This window comes from Silurus meridionalis, chromosome 10, assembly GCF_014805685.1.
Source record: "Silurus meridionalis isolate SWU-2019-XX chromosome 10, ASM1480568v1, whole genome shotgun sequence".
Lineage (NCBI taxonomy): Eukaryota > Metazoa > Chordata > Actinopteri > Siluriformes > Siluridae > Silurus > Silurus meridionalis.
In genome coordinates, this window is record NC_060893.1 from 9,679,641 (window position 1) to 9,706,164 (window position 26,524).

General features: G+C 36.4%; 1 protein-coding gene across 4 annotated transcripts in view; it reads right to left on the reverse strand.

Annotated features, from left to right (window-relative positions):
- cadps2 (Ca++-dependent secretion activator 2) overlaps positions 1-26,524 on the reverse strand; it is a 116,507-nt gene that overhangs the window by 70,424 nt on the left and 19,559 nt on the right. For all 4 annotated transcript variants that reach the window (XM_046859093.1, XM_046859094.1, XM_046859095.1 and 1 more), the window contains exons 2-3: positions 19,931-20,044; positions 642-974 (exon numbers count right to left, since the gene is read on the reverse strand). In XM_046859093.1, coding sequence (XP_046715049.1) covers positions 642-974; positions 19,931-20,044 — 447 coding nt within the window. The remainder of the gene's footprint in view (positions 1-641; positions 975-19,930; positions 20,045-26,524) is intronic.

Here is a 26,524-nt window from a genome sequence, read left to right on the forward strand (position 1 = left end):
CTGCCATTCCCTTTAAGGCAGGTGTCACAAAATATTCATTAAAAATATTCATTTTAAAGCCACAGTTTTCAAAATATGACTTATTGCGAGTGCTATTCTTTTCCACATATTTGGCTTTGCTCGATCTAACATGCCAAAAATTCTTGAGAGAATTGTTAATGTAGTATTACAACTGAAAGGCCAAAGAATTTCACAGATGAAGATAGCCAGGTTGGATCATACTGGCCGATAACATATTGATCGATAGTTTTTAAAATGAATACTGCATAAAAAAACAAACACTCCATGTAATATAGCACAGAACTTCAGTACACAAAAATAAAAACATTACGAATCATGTAAATGTGCTAAATGAAATAAAAATTAATATATATTAATAAATAAAAATAATTATGTAATTAATAAATGAAAAGATAATAAATCCATGTTATATTGCACTCCCTGTGCAGCCGATCGGTCTAGCAATCGACTCTCTGTGGCGATGAATCGTTAAAACTAAAGAATCGTTGGTCTCTAATATATATTAATTGTGTTTAGCATGTTCATGTTTATGATGTGTACTAGATAATATGAAATACACAACATGAGAAAAGATGTTATACCAAAGCATAGCATTCCAAACCAGGAAAGACAAAACCCACCTGACATGCGTTGTAGAGCAGCTGGTGCTCAAATTTCTTGATGCCAAGTATCTGCTGAAACATCTCATAGAGCTGCTCCTTACTGAGGATAAGCTCAGACACGGCGCTAAAGGGCATGCGTCCCTGTGACCGCCGCTGGTCTTCCTCTCCCTTAAAAATGGCGTCATATTTGGTGATCCAGGAGCTCAGCACGGTCTCTTTGCTCAAACCGTCGATCTCAGGTAGGCTGCGTACGCGGCGTTCAATGTTCTTCTTGAAGACCTCGCGGAAATCGCTGGCTGAGCAGCCTCCGCTCTGCACCATCCGTGTCACGCGCTCACTCTTGAGAAAACCCTGGGTGGAAAGAATTGAGGGGTTCAATTAATTTATGTGGAAAACATTTTTATTCTCGAGAGTCATGTATTAATTAAAATTCCAATCTCCAAAAACTCTACAATAAGAGATTGAAACAAAGGAACAAATAAACTGCTTGTGTAAAAGGAAATATGCCACTAACCCTGAAATGTTATAATTTCAGATGACTGTATTTATTGTTTCTGTTACTATTCGTGCCCTTTTTGATCTATGAAACAGAAAGAACCATATAAGGAGCAGCAGACAGGGATGATGCTCATCTTCTTTCAGCAGGTAATGGGGTGGAACAAAGTCGATTTAGCTGCGCTGCCTCTAAAATGACGGAAATATGTTCCTACTAAACCCACAAGGATTTCAAGGCATGAGGGGAAACTGGTTTGAAACAGGAAGGTAACAGCTTACAAATGCACTTAGCCTCTATTAACATGAATCATTTGAATCTGAATCATAAATGCATTAAAAAAAATAAGTCAAATGTAAAATGTATACATACAAGACAATCTGCAAAGTGCATCATGTGTCCATGAACAAATTCATAGTTAGTGTACAGTCATAGTTAGGAATTACAGTCAGTATACAATGTGGCTCAGTTTGACTAAAAGACAGGAGGCAGAGCTGGAGGTAGCAGAGCTGAAGATGATGAGGTTTTGAGTAAGAGTGACGAAAATGGACAGGATTAGAAATTAGTTTATTGGAGGGACAGCGCATGTAGGACGTTTTGGAGACAAGGTGAGGGAGGCGAGATTGAGATGGTTTGGACATGTTCAGAAGAGGGACATGGGGTATATCGGTAGAAGAATGCTGAGGATAGAGCCGCCAGGAAAAAGGAAAAGAGGAAGGCCAAAGAGGAGGTTTATGGATGTGGTGAGGGAAGACATGCAGGTAGCTGGTGTGAGAGAGGCAGATGTAGAGGACAGAGTGATAGGAGGCGGAAAGAAGAAAAAGCACAATGTAGCTCAGTGAGCACAATCCATCCATACAAAAAAAAAAGCAAGACGCAGTTATGGTTCAAAGCTTCACAAAACTCTCTTGTTATTTTTTTCCTTACGTGTTTTCTTTGGTGTCCCACACATGCAGAATGAAAGAGTGTCATTATTATTCTGCAGGGAGAATTAATCACTTCCTTCTTCCCTGTTGAGGTGCCTCAGCTTTTTAGGAAAGAGCAGTAATAAGAAATAAGAATATGACTTTACATAATACTAGCTATTCAACTAGCTTACAGCTATGTTGCTCTACTGGTTCTGTCATTTCTAAGTTGGGGAGAGATTTCAGGAGAAACTACAGTAATAATATTTCTCATCTAGGGCTGTAGAATTTCATATTGTAATTTAGTATTCAGACCTCACATGTAACTACTAGCTTATGCCCCGTGCAGCTCGATGACTCTAATTGGACAATGTCCTTATGCACAAGGTTGTGTACAAATGTTTGTGTTAAACAAACTCAACAAAAAATGTTTTTCTTGCGGTTTGATGAATGCTATTTTCCTTCAGATTTTCAGTGGCAATGCTGATTTGAATTTGGTGACATCCACAAAACTCTGACATAAGGTGTGCATACATGGAGCATTGTAATCGGTTTAAAAGTCCGATCCGAATAAAAATGCTTCATATGAACCACTCATTTGGAATAAAAATGCCCAAATCGAATGAAATTGTAATCGGTTTGAGAGGGGTGGGATAAACCTTTCTATAATCCGAACAAAATAAAAATTCTGCTAAACAAATTACTTCATAAAACCCATTACTTGAGGGACAAAATTTGCCTTCTCATATCTCTGTGCGGTTTCGGATGCCTCCTCTTCACCTGGCAAGTAGAAGATCTCATATCGGCCCATTCATCATTTCCTTGCAGAAGATATGCACAAACTTTTTTTTACTGTAATCTTGTGAACACCCAATTGTCACAACACAGCTTCTGAGTAACAACTGCGACACGCATAATTAGGGGAATTGGATTTCTGATGGTCTCCTTTTCTGGGGCCATAAATCCGTGTACCACAAATGTGTGAATCGAGATAGAGAGAGAGAGAGAGAGAGAGAGAGAGAGAGAGAAAGAGAGAGAGAGAGAGAGAGAGAGAGAGAGAGAGAGAGAGAGAGAGAGAGAGAGAGAGAGAGAGAGAGAGAGAGAGAGAGATAGATAGATAGATAGATAGATAGATAGATAGATAGATAGATAGATAGATAGAGAAGTAGGAAGGCGTGTGAGTATCATAGGGAAGCTGATGATGGTAAACCAGGGTTTATACGCTACATTGCACCATGAGTCATCACCAGATCTGTCACTTATCCGTCTCTTGGTGCTCGCTCTAATAAAGTGTTGTGCAGCATTAAAAAACATTCTGTGGAAAATAGAACAAACACCACTGTAGCGACTCCTTATACAGTGCTGTTCTTCATTGAAAAAATACTCTTATTAAACTTAATAAATAGATGTATATCGATATATTCAATATTTGCATTCAATGGCGTGAAGTAGATCGAGGTTTAAAATCTAGGCTTATGTTAGTTCCACTGGTTTTTAATTCATAGGTATTCCTGTCAAGAGTTGATGTGTGACATTTCTTGCATGCTTAATGTGCTGTAGACCATCAGCTGCCTTGTGCAGAGGAAAGGTCAAGTACAGAGTCATTAGCCCTATTAGTGCTGAGACAAATACTGCTCTAATACATACTGTATTATGTCTATATTAAGTAACTTTCAGTTAAGTAAAGAGAAAAAACAATCCATCATTACTTTATCAAATGAAGGTCAGTCAATTCGAAAAATACCAAGAAGGTCAAATGTATTGCAAAGTGTCTCCAAAAACAACAAATGCTATAATTATACTACTTTAGGACTAAGTAGTATTCAGGTTAGTCCTACTTTAGGACTACTTTATTCAGGTTATCTTGTTGAATCGCATCAAAGAAACGATTATTGCAGAAGAACAACAAGCAGAAGAGATTTGTTCAGTCAAGAAACGGACAGAATGGAGATTAGATCATTGAAAAAAATGCTCTTTGGTCTGAAAGTCCAAATTTGAGATTTTTAGTTCTAACCTCCAAGTCTTTGTTAGACATAGAGTGAACGGAGGGTTTCTGAATGTGTATTTCCCACTGTAAAGCATGCTGGAGGAGGTATGATGGTGTGGGGGTGGTTTTCTGGTGACACTGTTGATGATTTAGTTTAATTGAGGGCACATTTAACCAGCATGGCTATCACAGCATTTTGCAGTGACATGCCAGCCCATCTAGTTTGCAATTTGTGTGAGCATCATTTGTTTTCCAACAGGACACTGACCCCAAACACACCACTAGGTTATCTAAAAGCCATTTGTTTAAAAAGTAGTGTTGGACAGGAGAGTGAAGTAAAAGCAGCCAAAAAGCACACAACATCTATGGTAAATCCTCAAGATTGTTCAAAAAACATTCCATTCCACCTTATAAGGCTGACTGAGAGAATGGCAAGACTGCTATAAAAGCAAAAGGTAGCAACTTTGGAGATAAAAAAAAATATAAAACATATTCTGTTTTTTTTTTAAATGTGTTTTTGTTATATATACACATATATATTTATATTCATTGGGGTTGTCAACATTAACGTATTACATGTTAATAACGTGTTAATGCAAAATTGAAAATTAATTTTAACGGCACAAATTGAATTTACGTGCAATTAATGCAGCGTGCATTTCTTATTTTTCTTTTGCTATTTTCATAAAAAATATAAATAAAACAGGCAAAATTAAAACCTTGAACGCAACACACATTTATTCACGGCATCCTTTCTTCACTCAGAAATAAAAAATAAACTCCACTTTTATTTAATCGATAAACATTTGTTTTACTGATGCGACAAGTCTCAAATCAAGCACTCAAATTTGCGATGTTTTTTATATATATATATATATATATATATATATATATATATATATATATATATATATATATATAATGTATGATATGCTGCACATATATGTGTGTGTGTGTGTGTGTGTGTGTGACAAATACATTTGAATTTAAATTGACACAAACAAGTAGGATGAACACATTTTTCTCCAAATTACAAGAAATATCCTGCTGCATAGTAGGAAAAAGGCTGGATGTTTTGTTGATATCTCTGGCTTCAAATTTGACACCTGTTTATTGATTGTTATTTTAAATAACAGTGGTCCTCTGAGACAGCTGTAATTCTCCACAACGCAGAAAAAAAGGTCACCAAGTCACAACTGTCAAACACAGACACAGGGCATACTGCAGCTCTACAGGGACCACTGACTCCACTGCAAAAACCAGAATTCGATTTTATACACAGTCATTTGGGAGTCTAAGAGGTTAAACTGGTGCTGCTGTCAATGGGTGGAAGAATGGTCTACACCCTCTCAGGCTAGGAGCTGTCATTGTCTTTACAAAATACATATGGTTTGGACATGGTGGATCTGCTTCAGTGATATTACAGTAAACAAAGAACTGAATGAGGCATTCCGAATGTCTGTCTAGTCTTTGTGTCAACCTTACATGAACAGGTATGCGGTAATGCATCATCACTATCACTTAACTATATCAATAAAAGTTATTCCATCTAGCTTTTGCACATTTTATACAATAAAAATCTATTTAAATTCAACCGTTCACATCAAATGTATATTTATATCTATTCTGATTATTACAAGTTACATAAGTGTCATTATTTGACAGTAATTGCCCCACAATTAAGCAGAATTAGGACAATTTTCATGACTATGACCACACACATGAATAATTATATGCCTGGTTATTTTTAGTGACATGACCACTGTGATTCGAAATAACAGCTTACTATACAGATATAAAGAAAACATTTCAGTTGTGGTCATGTGCGTTTATAAATTATTAGCTTTAATACTCTTTATATTATATACTATTTAAATAGACATATTTAGCTTTAGCTACAGAGCTATCAACACATTCAAAAAGGGGTTTTACATTCTCAGATTTGTTTTTTTTTTATTCTATCGCTAATCACATCAAACTCAACAGCAGTATTTATTTATATATAGCCATAAATTATTAATTGACAGTTTAAGATTAATAGGTAATTTATCACTATTTTATCATGTTAGGTGCTAAAAGTAAAACTGTCCCATGTGGAAATCTGATGTATAACAACATATGCAAAGTATATATATATATATATATATATATATATATATATATATATATATATATATATATATACACATATACACACACGTTACGTTAATGTTACATGTTCATTTATATATTTTACATGTATGTATGTGTGTGTGTGTGTGTGCCTGTGTGCGTGTGTGTGTTTACTCTTTCCTAATAACTTATAACTTTCTATAACTACCTCACATTTCCTTCATTCTAGGAAATAATTGGTTAAAAACATTTCATTTTCAAACATTTATTGTTTGAAAGAAACAAGCAGCAGGACATAATGCAGTACAATCAAAGCAATTGTTTAAAACCTGTGTGCCAACAAGTAACAGGGATCAACAAGGAAACAAATCTAACATTAAACATAACGCAACAAAAATAACACTGCAACATTAAACATTACTTTCACATTTTTAAGAGTAACATTGTGATATTACTGCATGGTGCACAGTAAACAATTTGCACTTCCTCCTGATCTGTAACTTGAAACTCTGCAAACTGGTGTCAAAAAGTTTGAAATAATGTCAATCCCGAAATTCACATATCTAAAAGTCAAAAAAGTTAGAGAAAACAAGAGACATCAACCCTTTCACAAAAAAATTACACGAGTGAAGTTAATTAAAATAAATAAATAAATAAATGAAAAACACGAAAAGGAAAAGAAAGGAAAGGAACAGATATTTAGTGATTGTCCCAAACCGGAGTAAAAACAATGGAAAAACTGTGGAATGATGTAACACCGATGAGATCTTTAAAACAGTAAAATTAGATAACAGTTATATATTTTTTTCTAATGAAGTTACAACCTAGCATGACAATGCATGTTTCACTTCACGTACACAATAAGTTTTAATGTGAAATCAAACCTTGAAATGTAGATAACCTTCATATACCGTCGATTTAGTGTGTGCACAATGTTTTGGCATATTTGCAAAAGGATATTTCTAACAAAGTAAAATAAACGTCAAGATCACAAATCATACACACATGATTTGCTTAAATATGATGAATAAAGGCGACTGTATCTCTTACAATGATTCAAGTTACAAATATTTGCTAACAGAATTCTTTTAAAGAGAAATCCTATAAAATGTTTACACTCAGAGAACATTCATGTTTGAAGGTTTAAAATGTGAAAATCCCAACAATCCCTGCCTCAGCCTGGTCTTTAATCTAAATTATTGCTGCTGTGAATTCAACTCCTTCCAAACGAAGGTATAAAAAGAAACGAATTTCATTTTGACGTACATGTGTACAATAAAGCCTGTATTTTTCCTTATTCTCTATATTCATCACACAACGTAGGTTCTCTGTGAGAGCCTCAAAATTGCATCACCCTGGTTTATACTTGACATACACATTTGAATTTCATCTATGCTCTATGGGGAAACAAACTATAAAAAAAAGAATCTTTCTGGCTGAAAGCTCAAGGGGATCATTTTAAAATAATCACACCACTGCTTTTGAGGATTCCCTTTGAGTAAACTCCTCGTCAGGTAAATAAACAAATAAAAACAATAAACACTGATCATAGTGTAGTAATAGCCATATATATGCCTAATCTGTAGAAAGCTAATTGCATATACTGGTAATCGTACTCCCGTTTTAAAAAGCTGATACTTTACAACATACCATATTCCAGGAACTAATAAATACACTGTAGCTTGGCATTTAATGTCTTCATTTTATGCCAGTACAAATGTCAGACATTATTACTAATAAATTAGCCACCATGTGATTTCCTCTCACCCTGCTGTTTGGCCTAATTGGTGGATTAAAATCTTATTCAATTATTTACTAGCAACAGAGTGCACAGCGGCTTGTATTCCTCAGTTAAGAGTTTAATAAATATAGAGGGGTGCTCAGAGAATTCGACTGTGTAATGAAAGCTAATATCAGCAGAATTCACTCTAGAGATTGGAATTAAAAAGCATGTGGTAGTCATGACTGTGAAAAGGCAGATGGTCATCAGGTACTGTTTATTAATTCTTTTGAGATAAGGGGAGAGAAAAAATCAGTTAATAATTACAATTGAGGATATGTTTTGCTTCAATTAATGATAATTCAAATAAAACCATGCTGTATCTTGTAGAACTGGGCAGCTTTGATGAGATCCTACATAAGAAGACCCCACCTGTTGCATACATTTTAGCCAAAAGAAGGAATCTGAGCCTACATTAGACATGGGATCACCAAACCTAGAGAGCTGAATATTAGAAAAAAACAATGTTTTTCCAAACTTCAACCCTCCAGTTCTGGTAAAGGGGTGGATCTAGAAAATCATTTATGGGGTGGCAAGAAAGTGGCATGACAATTATGAGGGGTGGCAACACAAGCAAATATCCTTGCATGGTTCTTGTAGATTCAAGGAATTACACACATATTTAGTGTACACACTTGTTTGCACATTAAATAAAGCCTGATGTGTGATTGACTTCACCTGAAAGACAAATTAAATGAGATAGTAAGTTATATTTAACTTCTGTTTCTTAAGTCCTACACTAACCAGTAGTGAGTTTAAGACTATGCCAAGGTTAATTTACTAAGCATGACAGGTTATATATACAGCAGATACAAAGCCTTAATAAATCACGTATTAGTTTACTTAAGTCAAAACCACTTAAATACACAGAAACCACATTTAAATCAGCATACCGACGGACACTGCCAAATGCGTTGTTGACATCTCTAGTCGAAGATTTGGACAAACCTGAAGCCGCAAGCCACTGAACAACATACTTTAAAAAATAATAATTTGGAGTAAAGCTGTTGAGCCAGATAGAGTTATTTGTTTGTGATCAGAAAAAGCTGTTTGAGCTGGTTGCATTGAATGTGTTTGATTCATTAAAACAGAGCAGTTTGTAAGAGTGTTTGTTCGGACTACGTTTTAAGAGAAAGATCGGATTCATTTACCATCATTTACAGGTACCTGTTTGTGCTGCACGATTAATTGTATCACAATCGCGATGCCAGCTTGAGCGATTGTATGAAAGCAAATGTTGTGATTTAATGAAATAAATAAGTGCATGTGTGGACACATACTTTCTGAGAACAGTTTGCAGTTTTTTTTTACGCCGCTAACAAAACAAAAAGACCAGATCGTCTCAGTTTAGGCAGTGCACAAGCAGACTTGAACTGGTAGCCAAAACAACTCTGTTATACTTTTTTGCTTCCTCTGTTATATGGCGATATTTTCCCTTTAAGATTACAAACACTGAGCAGAAAGAGAGAGAGAGAGAGAGAGAGAGAGAGAGAGAGAGAGAGACACTGTGCAAGATTTGCTCATTTAAAGTTGCTACATCACATGACACTATGACAAATCTGTAACAGATCTCACTTTCCTTGTCCTGGTAATCCAGTGCTCGCTGTAGCCTCAGATTCCTGATCTTGGCTCATAGGACAGAAATGTGGATTCTGCTGCTGCAAACCATCCTATTGTGGAGTTATAAATGTTTGGATATACTTCTCTGTTCACTATGGTTGTAAAGGTTGGCTATTTGTGTTCTCTTAGTCTTCCTGTGATCTCTAACCTGTCTAGTCCTAGTCTTTGACCTTTCACAACAGCAAGTTCTGCAAACTTCTGTAAAACTGCTGCTCACTTTGGATTTTTTGTTTTTCTTATCAGCGGTAAAAGGACAGCGCCTTACAACTCATATCTGAGCACATACTTCAAGATTTCAATCCCCAGCCAATGTACTGTGTTATATTTAATCTGTTGGCTTCTCAATCCTATATTCCACAACAGAAGTGAATAGAAATCTCTCCTCTTTTCATCTCTTCTGACAGAACGAATCACAACTCCCCAGGTTTCGGATCAAATATAGTTTTCTAAGTTTGAACAGCACAGAATGTAGTTTGCAGTGCACATGATGGAGTTGAAAATCTAGAGCATGCTGACTTCATGATGATCCTATATTCCACTTTTCCGAACCATTTCCTTTTGTTTTATCAATCCAGCAAAAGACACTCAACTTTTTTAATAAACCCGACATCAATATATTTCTTAATCATTGCTCTTATTCTAGGATTTACTATTAGCATGGCAAAATTAATCTGATTCTGCTCAGTCCACTGTCAACACTGAAAGAACTTGCACCCTATGAATATTGCACTGTGCACTGTGCCAACCTCTCATCCTCTCAGGCTTTCTCACACAGACAAGCTGAACAGCAGCAACTTTAAAAAAAATGTAAATAATAAAATAAAAAAAATCACCCAATACAAGTAGAACTAATGACAAACTACGAGGTCAGTGCACTGCAGAAGAATCACTGGAAAAGCTTGACTACACTGAATAGAGAAGCACAGAATCATGACATTGGCTTTGGAGATCCTGAAAATTAAACTTGTCAGAGGAGAATCTCTGACTAATTCCCTCACCAACCTTCAAGGCTATTTTTCATACAAAAAGCAGCTCAGAGTGAAATGTAAAATGAAAAAGGAAAAATATGGCAAACCAAAAGTCTTATGACAAAATGTAATGCAAATGTTTATCCCCAGCCACTCAATATAAAGGTACTCCTCTGAGAAGGAATAAAGCAAACAGGTATTCTTGTAAACCAGGAAACAGAGTCTGATATATTTTGTTAATAAGCTTAGCCAGTAACCATTCATAGAAACACGCCATTTGACTGACATGGTAGATCCTCCAAACCTGTCAGGGAACATGCAGTAGATTTTTTTTTAACAATCTAGTAAGTAAATGTCAAACAATCAGACTGCAATTTTTGAAAGATACTAAAGTCGAGACTACTGCACACAAGTACCAGTATATAAAAAGCGACTTTTTTTTTTTTTTTACACAGCAATTGTAATACCAAGTAAAAAAATACCAAGCATACTGACACTAAGATTTCACCCAAAAAGACACTTGTGGCACTTTTTCTTTTGGTGTAGTGGAAGACTACACCAAAACTACATGTAATAGACAGCCATCGTGCATCATGGGATGTGCAAAATATTTTTTACTCATTAGGCAGTTAAAAAACAAAACAAAAATCATACTGTTTCACCCCATACATGTTTTTATTTCATGTATTATTATTTATTGTTAGTTATCTGTCATGATCCCTATTGCAGAATTCTTTATTTCCTACCTCGATGTTGTTTAAAAGACCCTTAACACAGTCTATAACATGCCCTGAGAAACAGCGTTTTCTTTTAAAACCTTTTAAAATACTTGTCATCTCTAATGTGAAAAACTAACTTAAAAAATAGAACTCTATTTCTGCCTTTGACAAATAATTGTCTGGTACATTAATATGAAGTCGTTGCACACCAACATTTCAGAGCAAAGGTTTTTTTTTAGTTTGGGTTGTAATTCCCAGATGTGCTATACTCAGCTTATACAGACAATCAAGTTGACATCTAGAGACATTTGTGTTAGCTCAGAATATTACTACCTAATTTTTCCCAAGCTTACCGAAAATCAATGCTTTCCAAAATGGCAGGTACAAAGCTATAGATCATTATTTGACCTGCATGAGTAAGGTGATTTGCAGACATTTTACATAAGTTGGTAAAATACCATAAAGCACAATCAAGACTATATTAAAAATGTATAGTTGGGAAAGGTGAGGACATTTCCAGAAGGAAAATAAACATACTGCACTGTGTTCAACCCATTTCATTTGTTATTCATGTATATATTGATCTAAATATCAGCCCTAGCATTTTTAATAAAGTTAGCCCAACATTTTAATGCAATAACTTTTAGTCTATAGTGAAAGCATGGTCCTTTTTCATTACTGGTCATTTTCTGCAAATCTTGTTTCATATATTATTGTGCCTCAGCTTTGCCAGGCAAATTTTTCTTTATTTTTATATATATAAATGCTAATAAAGAAACTTGCCATTGAAAAAACTCAACCTGCAGGAGCCATCAGTCAACCCTAGGTGGGCTTGATTGGCTAGTTTACCCCACACACACTCATTCAGTGCTAGGGGCTAATCTGACTGATGTAATGCATTATTATTTGAAGATAGAAATGACAAAAAAGGCACAAGAAGTAGCAAAGGGTAATTTACTTTTTCCTCTGGAGAAAAGTGATTTTCTTTTCAAGAAGTGATTTAAGTTGTTTTGAGCCTTTTCATTTCAAATGGCATTTGGGTAATTAAAATGTTTTTCTCCATCACATCTTCAACATGTTGATTTCTTTTTTGTACTCCTGTTTGAGGCAGTGAAATTTTTCCCAAGTGCATAGGTGGCTTTAGTCCATATAACCACAGAACAACAATCTACAATAAGTCTACAATAGAGGCACAAACTGTGATAATACACTTTGACAACCCTGGCATGTTAAATGCTTGGGAAAGGCTAAAAATGGCAGTTCTTTCATTTACACACAATAGCTCTATAATCAGTGATGATGATTTGACAGGCCTTAAAAAAATACTCAAAAAGGACTACTTTAAAAGAGCCCATCTTTGCTGTTATGCTTTTTTCAAAATCTATCACTTCACACAGCCCCAACATTAACAAACCCAAAATTCCTCACATCACATCATGGAGTACGAGGTGTAAGATGTATATGTATATGATAGATGCATATACATGATGACACATCCATAATTGCGTACATGTATCATCAAGCTACATCTGGCAACCAGCTCTCCAAATCCATCTTAAGCACAGATGGCACATGATTTTTATGCGCTCCATATGGCATCGTGAAAGATGAGCAGAATTGCAGTTGACCAGAAACGAACTGCTTATTAGCAACATTGATCTGTGGATTGCAGTAGTGTTAGCTAGGAGGCAACACCTTTTTAAAGTTTAGAAACATTATTAAGAGCACACAAAATCACATCTTTTACAAATACCAGGATAGAAAATCCCAACTCAAACAAATTTTAAATGTGAGATATTGTGGCATCTTATCAGACAATTAAAAAAAGCAATCAGGTGTAAAAGGGGCACCAGGTGCATTCGGACCATACTTTACTTTTGTTTCCAGAGTAGATGGCTTGGCTTTGTTTTTCAGTTAGGCTTTAACACACTAAAAGATACTATTACATTTTTCTTAATAAACCCAGTCTCCACTGCTTTCTGCAAGGCCGTATCCTGCAGCTTTCATTCATAAAACACAATGTCCTAACTGATGAATGCACCTGAAGGAAGAGAAGCTTGGTATGATGATGGTCTTTTATTGTGCTGCATAGAGTGTGTTGTAGGTTCATGAAAGGAATATGTCTGCTTGTTGAATAACCTAAAACAAAGGTCCCCAACCAAGTGGCCATTGAAGAGATACTATAGGGTTGCAAGGACCTTCTGAAGAAACTGTTTGTAGATATGATACTGTAGTATTTATATACAGTATCTCACAAAAGTGAATACACCCCTCACATTTCAGAAACAAATTCACATTTTATTTCTCAGAGGAAAATTCTATAAAAATAGAAATTGGAGAAATTTAGAGTAGTCAATGTGCAGCTTGTACAGCAGTACAGATTTATTGTCTCTGAAAATAACTGAACATGCAGCCATAATTGTCTATATAACTGGCAACAAAAGAGAGTACACCCTAAGTGAACATGTCGAAATTGTGTCCAAAGTATAAATATTTTGTGTGAGCAACATGGTTATCTAGCGTTGCCTTAATCCTCCTGGCATGGAATTGACCAGAGCTGCACAAGTTGTTGCTGGGATCCTGTTCCACTCCTCCATAATGACATCACGGGTCTGCTGGATGTTAGACACATGAGGATGCCCCACAGGTGCTCAATAGGGTTCAGGTCTGGAGACATACTTGGCTACTTCATCACCTCCAGCTTTCTCAGCAAGGCAGTTGTCATTTCGACGATGTGTTCAGGGGCGCTATTTTGTCGGAAATCTGCAGTTTGGCCCAGTTTCTAAAGGGAGGGCATCATGTTCTGCTTCAAAATGCCACAGTAAATCTTGAAATCCATGTTTCCCCTCAATGAACCACAGCTCCCCAATACCAGCAGCACCACCAGCAGATCCAGATCATGATGCTACCACCACCATGATTGAATGTAGGCAAGACATGGTACATCATTCTTGGTACTCCTCACCAGGGTGTTGCCACACATGCCAAACACCATTTGAGCCATACAAGTTTATCTTAGTCTTATCAGACCACAGGACATGGTTCCAGTAATTCATGCTCTTGGACAGGCCGTCTTGTAAACCAGCTTCAGACAAGGCTTTATTCTGGGTGAAGGTCTTGCAAACTGACTTGTTGCAGTGTCTGAGCACTGATGAGTGGAAGTGGAATGTTAAACATCCAGTGGTCAGTATGAGAGAATTGTACTCAAAGCACCAAATTTTAACTGCACTAAAACAATTTGTAAGTGAATACATAGTTTAAAATGTTCAGAAAATTCGGACCCCCTGCGGATTCCTGCAAAATTTTAAGAAAATCCAAAACATGCTTTTAGTCAGGTTCCAAATGAGAACCCGGGAATTTTCCGAGCCGCAAGTTCCAAACCACAAATTACATGCTAAAATATGTATTAATAATAATATATAATGATTTTTTTTTGTATTTCAATTTTATTCAACAGCATTTTTTATATTATTAAGAACAAAACGATTGAATGTTGTATCAAAAGAGATCACAGCTCCATTCTTAGTTCTTAAATCCAACAGGTTGCTTGGTAACCTGACTTGTCCTCCTAAGTGTTCTGATGTTATGAGTGTATTTGTGTGTATGTCTATGTGTGTAATAAAGAGAGAGAGAGAGAGAGAGAGAGAGAGAGAGAGAGAGAGAGAGAAATTGGAGGGTGAAATGGATGTGGCTGTGCATTAATTCTGTATTAAAAAATTTTCCCTGCTGTTTGAGCCTTACTGAGGGTATACACTATGTTTTGGGAAAAATACTTCAGTACTCCGTCCTTAAGGGTAACAGCATGCAATAAACACAAGTCCATAGTCAGATGGCTGTTTGCGCCAGTAAAGGAAACTAGCCAAGCTATACCAATATGTATAGGAAGATGTACGTCAGACACTTTTCTTTAGTGTGGTTAGTAAAGCTCAGCTGCTGGATCCTTTATTGGTCACAAGGTTCACACCTACATACATTTCTCACAGCACTGCCTGATTCTCAAGGCATAAATCTATGCACTCTAAATAGCAAGAGTCTCTCCATGTCTAATTAAAATGGCCTAATCTAGCAGAGATGTTCTTGAGTTTATATGAATGCTATATATACTCTCACTCTCTCTCACTCTTACTTACTCTCTCTTTCTCTCTCTCTCTCTCTCTCTCTCTCTCTCTCTCTCACATATACATTATATATACAGTGGAACCCGGTTATGTCGATGTCCTGGGGGTCGCCAAAAAGCATCGAGATAACCGATGATCGAGATAAACGAAAATCAAAATGGCGGCAGTGTATTAACGTGCTTGAAATTTCTTTATGTACATGATGTGCGTTAATAGATGAGAATGTGCATGCACGTGTTTTTGAAGGGTTTTTTTACACAACAGCGTTGCCGCGATTTGTTTGATGAAGGCATGCTATAAAAATACATACAGGACACGTTTATCTGTCAGGAATCCCCCTGCCACGCCCCCTTTGGCCCCCTTCAGCGTGTCAGGTGCTTTCTCGGCCGCTTTCTCTGAAGCTCCGCTTCAATCGCGCACATATGGTGCTCGTTTATCATCATCACCAGCTCCTATTTAAACTTCCACACTCTCACCGTCCGTTATTGTTGGTATATGTTGGTTCACGGCGGTCGTTGTTATCGCGCATGTGTATCCCGGTACGTGCCTTCCCACCGGCACTCTCTCAATGGCTGCTCTTTTCTTCCCAATGCGCATCGCGGATTCCCCCCCGATCCTGCCGGTGTGCATTCTATACGTTTGCTTTCTCCTCCCGTTTATCGCATAACATTTAACAACAAAAGGCATATGTGCACTAACTAACAGCAGAGATTCACCAGTATACAATACAACACCTGTAGCATCTGTAAGCCTGTTGTTTTAGCTCTACACAGAAGACACTTGGGTTTGAGATTAAAGGATGAATATGAGACATCAGACAGGCTTTCATACCCTGACATTTACAGCTACATTCATTACATTACGTCTGCAGACCGCCAAAAGTATTTAAACAAATATACTTAAAGTAAATTCAAATAAAAAGATCTGATATCACCAGACTGATGCATGCTTCTTTAGGCTTGTTTCACAACTTCATTCAAGTGGTGCTGTTTTTTTTAGCCCTCAGATTCCAGCCTTCGATATTGGTATTGCTGACTAGTGTTTCAGATCTTATGATCTAGCCACTGGATTCAATATATCAAATAAATCAAAATCAACAATCAATGCTAACTATCTCACTGTGGATATAAGAACATCAACTCTCTTAAAAGATCACTTACTGAACGTGGATAGTAGTAGCCTAAAATTACTAAATATTTTCAAACTTCTGTGTAAAAGTAATTATCATACACCCATCATGAATGTCGTGCTTTGATTACCCACAAATAAACACTGCACATTTCTGTAGGACTTTCCATACAGAATCCATGGTCAGAAAGCACTTATACAGCATGTATAAAATTTCATTACCAAAAGCTATTGATCAGGGTACTAAAGAATTTCTAAAACCATTAGACATCAAATAGAACTCTTTAAAATGTCCCATTCAACAAGTGGAGAAAATGAGGCATTCCTGTATATACAGGCCAAAAGAGGTTTCTCTCATCTGTTCTACCACACAGAGTACTTTTTAAATACTCTCTTTTTATGTGCTGTGGTTGAGTCTGATTGTTTTGTTCCTTACTATTCATTGGTAAATCTGACTCAGGGGATTCAAATTACCTGTATTTCTGCCAATACGCTGTTCCGAAACTGGAGTTGGTTTTCACTCTACACACTCATTTTCTTCACTTGGATTTAGATTTCCCACACCTTTTTTTCTGCTATACATAAAAGGATTAACCATACTGCAAGCCTTGTTCTTGTGCAGCTGGTGTCAAAATCATTTGGATGCCAAATAAGTGGCACCTGATGTGTGCTCACTGCCTTGGCAACATGTAAAAAAAAAAATTTTAGTGACTCACACATCCCTGGCAAAAGTAATGCTGACCCAACACACTCCCTGTCAGATTCAGACCCTGATACAGAGTCAAGTCAGATTCCAGTCATAGAGCATGAACACCTTGCTAGTGATAAACACTCATGGTAGACAATAACTCAAGCATAAGCCCAGAAAATGGTTACTTTCTTATGAAATTAATGATTTCGCAGGAGACAATGGCTCAGCTAAAATCAGTGATTCAGGAACTAAAACTGTGCAACTTATTATTGAAGGTTTATTTCCTTCAAAATAATCCTCAGTATATCCCATTTGCTTGTTCTCATTCAGGAGAAGAGTGTGAGGATGCTATGTCTCATATATAGTTTTCAACTCTGGCCTCAGTAACAGACAAAATAACTCAGTCAGACTGCTTTTACTTCAATCTAAATTGATCTAATCTCCTGTTAAGGAGCTGATACACCTTACTTTCTGCACTGACATCCAGCCCAGAGTCAAATATGGTTAGTACAATCCACACTGCTGTTTCAGCCCTCCATGATTAAATCAAACCTGTAAAATCTGACCTGTGTGTTGTGGTTGCTCTTTGAGCTTTGAACCAAAGAAACTCCGGAAAGGAGAACACAGGTTCAAAATCATGGAACCCAATGGACTGTTTACTCAGCATGAATGTATAAAGTGTCCCAGAAAATGCCCTTGACGTGTTAAAAGATACCCATTAGACCAGGGGTCACCAACGTGGTGCCTGCGGGCACCAGGTAGCCCGCAAGGACCACATGAGTAGCCTGCGGGCCTTTTCTAAAAATAGCTGTTTCCTACTTTGTTAAATCATTGTTGATAATTATTATGAGAAATCATTAACATGATCAGTGTCTTCACATAGATGAATATCATTAATTATTAATAATAACATATAATAAAAGGTAAATTGAGCAAATTTGTTATTTTAGATCAAACTGAAAACTCTGTGTATCAAACTGGTAGCCCTTCACATTAATCTGTACCCAAAAAGTAGCTCTCAGTTTCAAAAAGGTTGGTGACCCCTGCATTAGACTGTAAATGAATCAGATTAGTGCTCCCTAAGATAATGAAAGTTTGATTTAAAAGATGTACCCAGCTATCTTGGACCAAATAAGGTTTTTTATCCTGAGACAGAAAGGAAAAAAAAAAAAAAAAAAATATATATATATATATATATATATATATATATATATATATATATATATATATATATATATATATATATATATATATATATATATATATATATATATATTCATTACAAAAAGTTTGTGGACATCTGACCATAAGATCCCAATGAGCTTTTGGAACAGCTTGTCCATCCTTTGCCGTTTTACTAAACTCCATTCATCTTAAACTTTCTTTTAATTCTAGATTCAACCTCAGTCCATAAAATTCTCTCCTGTTCATGTTTAGTATTGTCAAATGTTGTTCAAGCGATGCAAACATGCAACAAGCCTGATTTCTTTTTACTGTTTGACCTAATTTCAATTCAGAGATCTAGCCTTCAGGCTGAAGCTAGTGTTATCTCTTCTATGATGACCAGAAAGCAGATCAGTCAGGACACATCCACCCTCCTTATACACATTATGGCACTCTGCCTTACTGTTATCAGAGGAGCATTAATCAGTGTCACTTAGACTGCTACCCCTAAGTGTGGCACACTTTATTATGATTGCCAATTATATTTTGCCAGGCTGAATTTCCACCACACCATGTGCATGTACTGATTTCTGATGAGCATGATAGCACTGATATTGGCTGCAACAGTGTTAATTCCCCTATGCCTACTGGCACTAAAAGCTTTTCAGACGAGAACTTCATTACATGGCCAGACCCCAAATGTCAAACAGAAACGTATCGTTTTATAAGATGGATCTAGGCTGTGGTTTGCAATAGACTTTTTTATTTGGAAGTGTTGCCTTATCAAAAATAGATTACTATAGATGCTTACTGGCTGGGGAGCAAATAGTGAAAAAGTGGCAACGGGAGCAATACGGCTAATAGCCTTATGAATGAGCCTTAGAATGTGGCAACATCTTAATTTGCTATATTAATAATTGTGTAGACTTGAGATGTATTTATGTAGATAATACTCTTAGGTGGGTACCTACAGTTCGTTTCACTGAGGGCAAGTCATTCAACAAGGTTATATACCTGTATAGCAGAAACACTAATAAAACAGCGCATAAGCTCAGCAAGCATCAACAGACCCCAAATAGCATATCTTGCACCTGGGAAAGGATGGCGAGGTGCAATTGTATTAATTCATCATTGCCAAATGAACATGCTGCCAACTGGGTTGACACAGATCTTTGAAATAACCTGGATCAGTCACACATCCAGGAATTGGATATAACATTAATACACTGTAATAAAGCTGACATGCCATGGTTTAACCACAGAAATGAATCACACTGCTAAATAAATGTCTTGCTACATTATGATACCAAAAATATCTGAAGCATTACACTTACACCACCACTGTACAAATACTAGGTAAAACATGCTACCTCCCAAAGGCAGACCACATCAGGAGAAACACCAGTTAAGCTGCGCGCACACACACACACACACACACACACACACACACACTTTTCCAACCTTCTACACCCTAGGTGCACTTTTGTTCATATATAAAAAGTACAAAGACAGATTGAATGTGTGTAAATCTGAGAATGACATATGCCTGGAAACGCAAGTGAAGTCACTAAATAATACTTCTGGAACTGAAGCAAGGTGCGGGACTATAGAAAAAGTCTTGCCTCGTAGTAACTGCGCACAGCGTTGCAGAACGCTTCGTCAGCAACTATCTGCGTCTCTCCTTTGAGGAAGGCCTGAAATCTCTCCTTTACTGCCTGCAGCTGCTGTTTGTTGAGCTGAAAAGAAAAAGAAAACAAGGCATGTGACAAATTGTTTAATGACAGCATTATCATTATTAGTTTTTATAATGCCTGATGAAACATTTATGAACATATTATTAACGTGATTAATGTTAATGTATACAAAATCACTCAGACTGCACAAAAAAACAACCTGAGCCTTGATGAATAAGATGATGACTATGATGGCACTCAGTATAAGATAAGATAAGATAAGATAAGATAAGATAAACCTTTATTCATCCCACAGTGGGGAAATTTCTATGTTACAGCAGCAAGACAAAGAAATAAAAATAGATGCAAATATATATAAAAAAAGAAGAATATACAAAAAATAAAAACAGAAATAAAAATAAATAATAATAACAATAATAATAATAATAATAACAACAAATAAAAATAAATGCAAATATCTAAAAAATAATATACATATACTACAATACCAGTATATATACAGTACAATGTAATAATACAAATAGGAAAAAAAACAAAAGTACGCTTTTTAAGTCATGTTTTGAGGTAGTATTGCACGTAAATTGCGGGTAATATTGCACATAATATTGTACCTGATTTGTTTAATAATATTTCACACAGATAAAGTTATTGCACATCTTAAAAAGTAATAGCAGTGTTGTAAGATCTCTGATATTATAGTATTGGGTTATTAAGGTTGCAACCCACATTCCAATAGCAATACAAAAATAAGTTATAATAACAATAATAATAATAATAATAATGATAATAATAATAATAATAGATGACGAGCGCTTTGATAGTGATTCTCACAGATGTTCCACAGCTCAGTGTGAAGAATATTATGTACAAAACAGTCAAGTCAAGTTTATTTCTATAGCGCTTTTCACAACAGACATTGTCTCAAAGCAGCTTTACAGAAAAGCAGCAAAACAGGAGCTTCAAACAAACACTTCAGCAATAATTTCTCTTTAAAGGATACAATAACAAGAGCTGCATCTTTAAACACATTCGCACCTGCACCTGAGCGCTTGATCTAGGAACTGAAGATTTGATTATTGCTGACTGCATATTTCTGCTCTCAGACTTTTCAAAATAGAAATGCACTGGGTATGAAGTTCTACAGAATAAAATTTAGCTAGCACAATTTATTTACTTCCCAATTTAGTCTACATTTTCTACTTCCTCCAGCGCCTTGTTTATCCCACGGAGAATGTGAAAGTGTCTGCTGGAGCAGCACTAATGTGGACTACAGACAGCGAGAGTCATTAAAAGGTGCAATCAAGCACTGGGCAAGGAGATCAGCAGCCAGACACAGAGCATCATTTTATCCCTACATGCCTGCCATTCACTTCAGTGGTGATGTGTTCTCTCTCTCTCTCTCTCTCTCCCCTCCCCTCTCCCTCTCCCTCTCCCTCTCCCTCCCACCCTCTTGTTGCTGTGTTCCAACTCTCTGGGGTTTCAACTTCCTCATCTATTTAAGGAAAGATGTCTATAATGAAAACAATTTTTCACTCCTTCACACGGAGGTCTGTCTGCTTTCTTCAAATGTCAACTATACATTCATCAAGCTGTTTGATGCCTAATGTATAAAGTATAAAAAATTTCATTTGTTACACAACCAATGAGTCCAAAACAGCAAGAGGCAGTCATATTGAGATTTTGAGACTCCTGTGCATAAACTGGTGTATGAGCCTATGCATACAGTTCATGTGTCATGTACACAGCAATTCCTCTTTATTTCAATCAGCTGGATTTAAATCAAGAACTGTGTCACTGGAGCTAAACTAATTATATATGCCATTTAATATACAATCTGAACATGTAGCAGTGCTAAGTTTGCACCTCATTTTAAATTCAAGGTGTAAATTAGCTACAGGCATGTGGTTGCTTTTTTTTTTTAACAATCAGACAGAACTACAAGCTTTGAAAATGTGCTAAAAGGATATTCATCTATGGAATAACACTAATAGTAAAACAACAAGCTACAGCAGTTATGTAAGAAATATATGATGTCCTAAAACCTACCACATGACTTTTTGGATTCAGTACCTAAAATAGTTCAAACACTAAAAGATTGCAACATTATATTGTCGCCTTGGATATGATGCACATGCACATTAAAAACACGTACATCGGTTCCTTTTTCTGGTTTTCTGGTTAGTAGTTTCCAGCCAGACTCCAGGTGCTGCAGTGAAGGTTAAATGAACGGTAATTTTAGATGCATTGGCACCTCACATTCTGCAGTGGGTCTCCTCGAAAACATTTTCACGTATGCACAATTTCTTAGCATCTTACTATGAGATCTCCTCAGCTCTATTTCATATGATTGGCAAAGAAATGGCACTTGAAGTGTATTAAATTGTGTCTGCACATTTATCGGTCTTTGTATCACAACTCTGGGTGAACCAGGACATTGGATAAGATTTCATTTTCTTCTACCCATTTAAGACATGCGTTCAAAACAAAATTAGGACTGAATGGCAATAAAGACTCTATCAATGAAATGTGGCTCAGCTGAGCTCTTGCCTCTTGTCCTTGTTTTTCATTACTATACCAATTGATAGAGGTTTATTTTGCCTTCCAGGGCATGAAAATCCTCAGTATTGTTATGGCAACATCAAAAACAGCATTGCAAGCCAGCCTTCCATAGCACATTAAGGATGCATTGGCTGTGCTTTATCAGCATGGAATATAAAAGCCTCACTAAAACACTAACACTGTTTGGGCTAAGATCACACTCTAAACACAAAGGCAAATTGGGGATGTCAAAAGATTATAAATACCAACCACAAGTTGTATTGATATTAATTACTTTTGTAAGTATTCAAATAGACTGCTTGTATCACCTTCAAGACAGAATGTACATTGGGTCTTTAGAAAGTAACTCCATGACTGATATACATTTGGAATGTTTTTATGGCAGGAAAAAAACAACGCGTATTTGCAAAGCTGAACTTTATTTTAGTGACGAGAGAGCGGTCTGGATGAATACTGTACAGGAAGATAATCAAATCACAAACCTGGAACGTTACAAAAAATACAAGTCTACAAATCTACAAACCGAGCAAACTAGGCCAAAACGGTCACACAGTATAAAAGTAATGAGAGCCAAAAGCCAAACAAGAGAGATCAAAAGCTTGGTGCTGTTGGGGACTTCACATTTTATGAATGACCGTCTGTCTCATTATTAGCAGTGTGTGTGACGAGAATCAGGTGTGTGTCATTAGAAGTCGGCCTTGACCTTTAAAAGGAATTGGTTGTGACTGTTGGGAAAAGGAGTCCAGCCACTTCCCAGCTATTTGAGAGGCTATGAGGAAGGACCTGAGAAAGTGGAGTCATGACTGAATCAGACACTGACATTGCACTAGTATGCTTGTAAACACAGTCAACTTATATCCTAATGTGTTCTGTCAGTAAAATTGTTAGGAACATAAAGCTCTTTCTTTACGGCTCTTATATATAAAAAAAAATAATAATAATAAATCATTAAAATAAATATTGACAGTTTTTCTTTTTTTACAATTCTTTTTTTTACAAAATTCTTTCACAATTCAATTTTCCTCGGATGCAAAACATTTAAAGAAACCTTGAATCCAAACCCCACAGTGTGATTACAATGAATCTTAAGAACAAACCAACAAATGACCACAGAGAGACCTGGTTAACTGCACTCGTTCAGCCCAGTAATCAAACACATACACACACACACATACCCGCACACACCCTCACAGAGCAAACAGAAGTGTGTCAACATTCCACAAAATAGACCAATTCCTGGTGCAGTTTATGCTTCAGCTCAGCCTCCTGCTGTCTTTTAAACCAGCACTAAAAACTCACAATAAAAACAACACCAGATTAAAGAAAACTTATGGTATTCTTTTATTCGAGTAGTAGAAAGCCTGGTAAGCTGTCCATTAATACATTCATTACACTTTCATCAAACCGTATGATGTCTATTGTGACCAAAAGGCTTGTTTCTAAGGTATTTCTTTGTTACACCACCGGTCAGTCCAATACAGTGAGAAACAGACATGCTAAGCCATGCTAAGCAATATAGACTCATCCCCCTGGCCAAAGAAATATGCATGTATGAGCCTTAGCATACAGTTCATATGACAAACACAAATACACTTCTTTTTTTTTTTAGCATCCATATGCTTTATGAAAAAGTGTAAAGTCAATCGGGTCTAATATATAAATATAAATTAGCAACAGGCATGTTGCGGTGTATCATTTGAACAGGTATATTTCTATATCAGCAACTTCATGATCAGCTCATCATAGTGACAACACAGTGGGATTTTCTGCAAGCATCCTGAATGAGGAAGGAAACTGTATACTCAGTTGTTTCCTTGTATTGTGTTTGGGATTTTGGCCTGCAAGGCAGTGATTTAAAAAAAAAAAAAATAGAAAGAAAGATGAAGTCTCTCAGGAGAAGGAAAAGAAGGATCAAAATGTAAATAAAGACACTATGATTTACATTATGGGTAAGCAAGCCATAACTACAAATCTAGCTTAAATAGACACATCTAAGACATGACACTGAATAAGGCACTAGTAATACTGCTAGCCACAAAGAAGAAAACTACCAGTCCACATCCCAAGGGTTGGGGACATCTGCTTTAAGGCATAACCAATTTAAGTCTAAAATAATAACTTCTGCTATGCCACAACTAAAAGAGGGTTAAAGTATTAAACAATAAAACCTGGGCTGAATTTGTGCTAGATGGAATGAGATAGAGCTTGTATTGAAAGTTGAATAAATCGGATTTCGAATTTAGTGTACCATCCCTACACAGGCTTCTCAGCTCAACAGTTGCCCCCCGATCTCTTTCTCCCTGACTTTAGATTATTGTGGGTTCTGCACAGATCGATTCACAATAAGTGCTTTCACAGTGATGTTTTTTTTTTTACAGTGGCTCTTCAGAATATTAGAGCCCCTAGGTGGAAGAGTCTACTGGGTTTTTATATAAACTCTGGAATAAAATCTCATAGCTACATAATAACATCTTCTGAACAAAAAATCACATCAGGTCCAAACCATGGTGTAATTTACCTCAGAACTCAACATAATGATAAACCAGGGAATTAAATGTTGAATGTATATCTCTGTCTATTAAATTTGCCTAAGTTCCCCCCTTAATATCAGCATTTTCATTAATGATCCATACAGGAATGAGTCTTTAGCAAGGGCCTTTATCAAACACATAAGTGAATCTGAATTGGACTGTCATAATACAGATCTAAATTAGGAAACTTATATTCTTCCTGATCACAGTCCAGAACCAATTTGACCGTATGAACACCAGGGGTTTTATCACACCAGGGAAAGCGTCTCATCAGTCTGCTGAGATATAAAAAAAAAAAAAAAAGAGCATGGCAATAAGAAGTGAAATAAAATACAAAAGCCAGCCATTTCAAATGGGTTTTACTGTATGACATGTAGTGAAATGCTTTTTATGACTTCAACATCTCAATATGAAAATAGAAATATAATATAAAAATTTAATTAAAAATAATATAAATAAAAATAATGTATAAATGTATTTTGAAAGTATAAATACAGAGTATAAAAATAAGGTTAAGAAGAAAAATACAAGTGCTATCTATCTATCTATCTATCTATCTATCTATCTATCTATCTATACAGGGAGTGCAGAATTATTAGGCAAGTTGTATTTTTGAGGATTAATTTTATTTGAGGATTTAATTTGAACAACAACCATGTTCTCAATGAACACAAAAAACTCATTAATATCAAAGCTGAATATTTTTGGAAGTAGTTTTTAGTTTTAGCTATTTTAGGGGGATATCTGTGTGTGCAGGTGACTATTACTGTGCATAATTATTAGGCAACTTAACAAAAAACAAATTCATACCCATTTCAATTATTTATTTTTACCAGTGAAACCAATATAACATCTCAACATTCACAAATATACATTTCTGACATTCAAAAACCAAACAAAAACAAATCAGTGACCAATATAGCCACCTTTCTTTGCAAGGACACTCAAAAGCCTGCCATCCATGGATTCTGTCAGTGTTTTGATCTGTTCACCATCAACATTGCGTGCAGCAGCAACCACAGCCTCCCAGACACTGTTCAGAGAGGTGTACTGTTTTCCTCCTTGTAAATCGCACATTTGATGATGGACCACAGGTTCTCAATGGGGTTCAGATCAGGTGAACAAGGAGGCCATATCATTAGATTTTCTTCTTTTATACCCTTTCTTGCCAGCCACGCTGTGGAGTACTTGGGCGTGTGTGATGGAGCATTGTCCTGCATGAAAATCATGTTTTTCTTGAAGGATGCAGACTTCTTCCTGTACCACTGCTTGAAGAAGGTGTCTTCCAGAAACTGGCAGTAGGACTGGGAGTTCAGCTTGACTCCATCCTCAACCCGAAAAGGCCCCACAAGCTCATCTTTGATGATACCAGCCCAAACCAGTACTCCACCTCCACCTTGCTGGCGCCTGAGTCGGACTGGAGCTCTCTGCC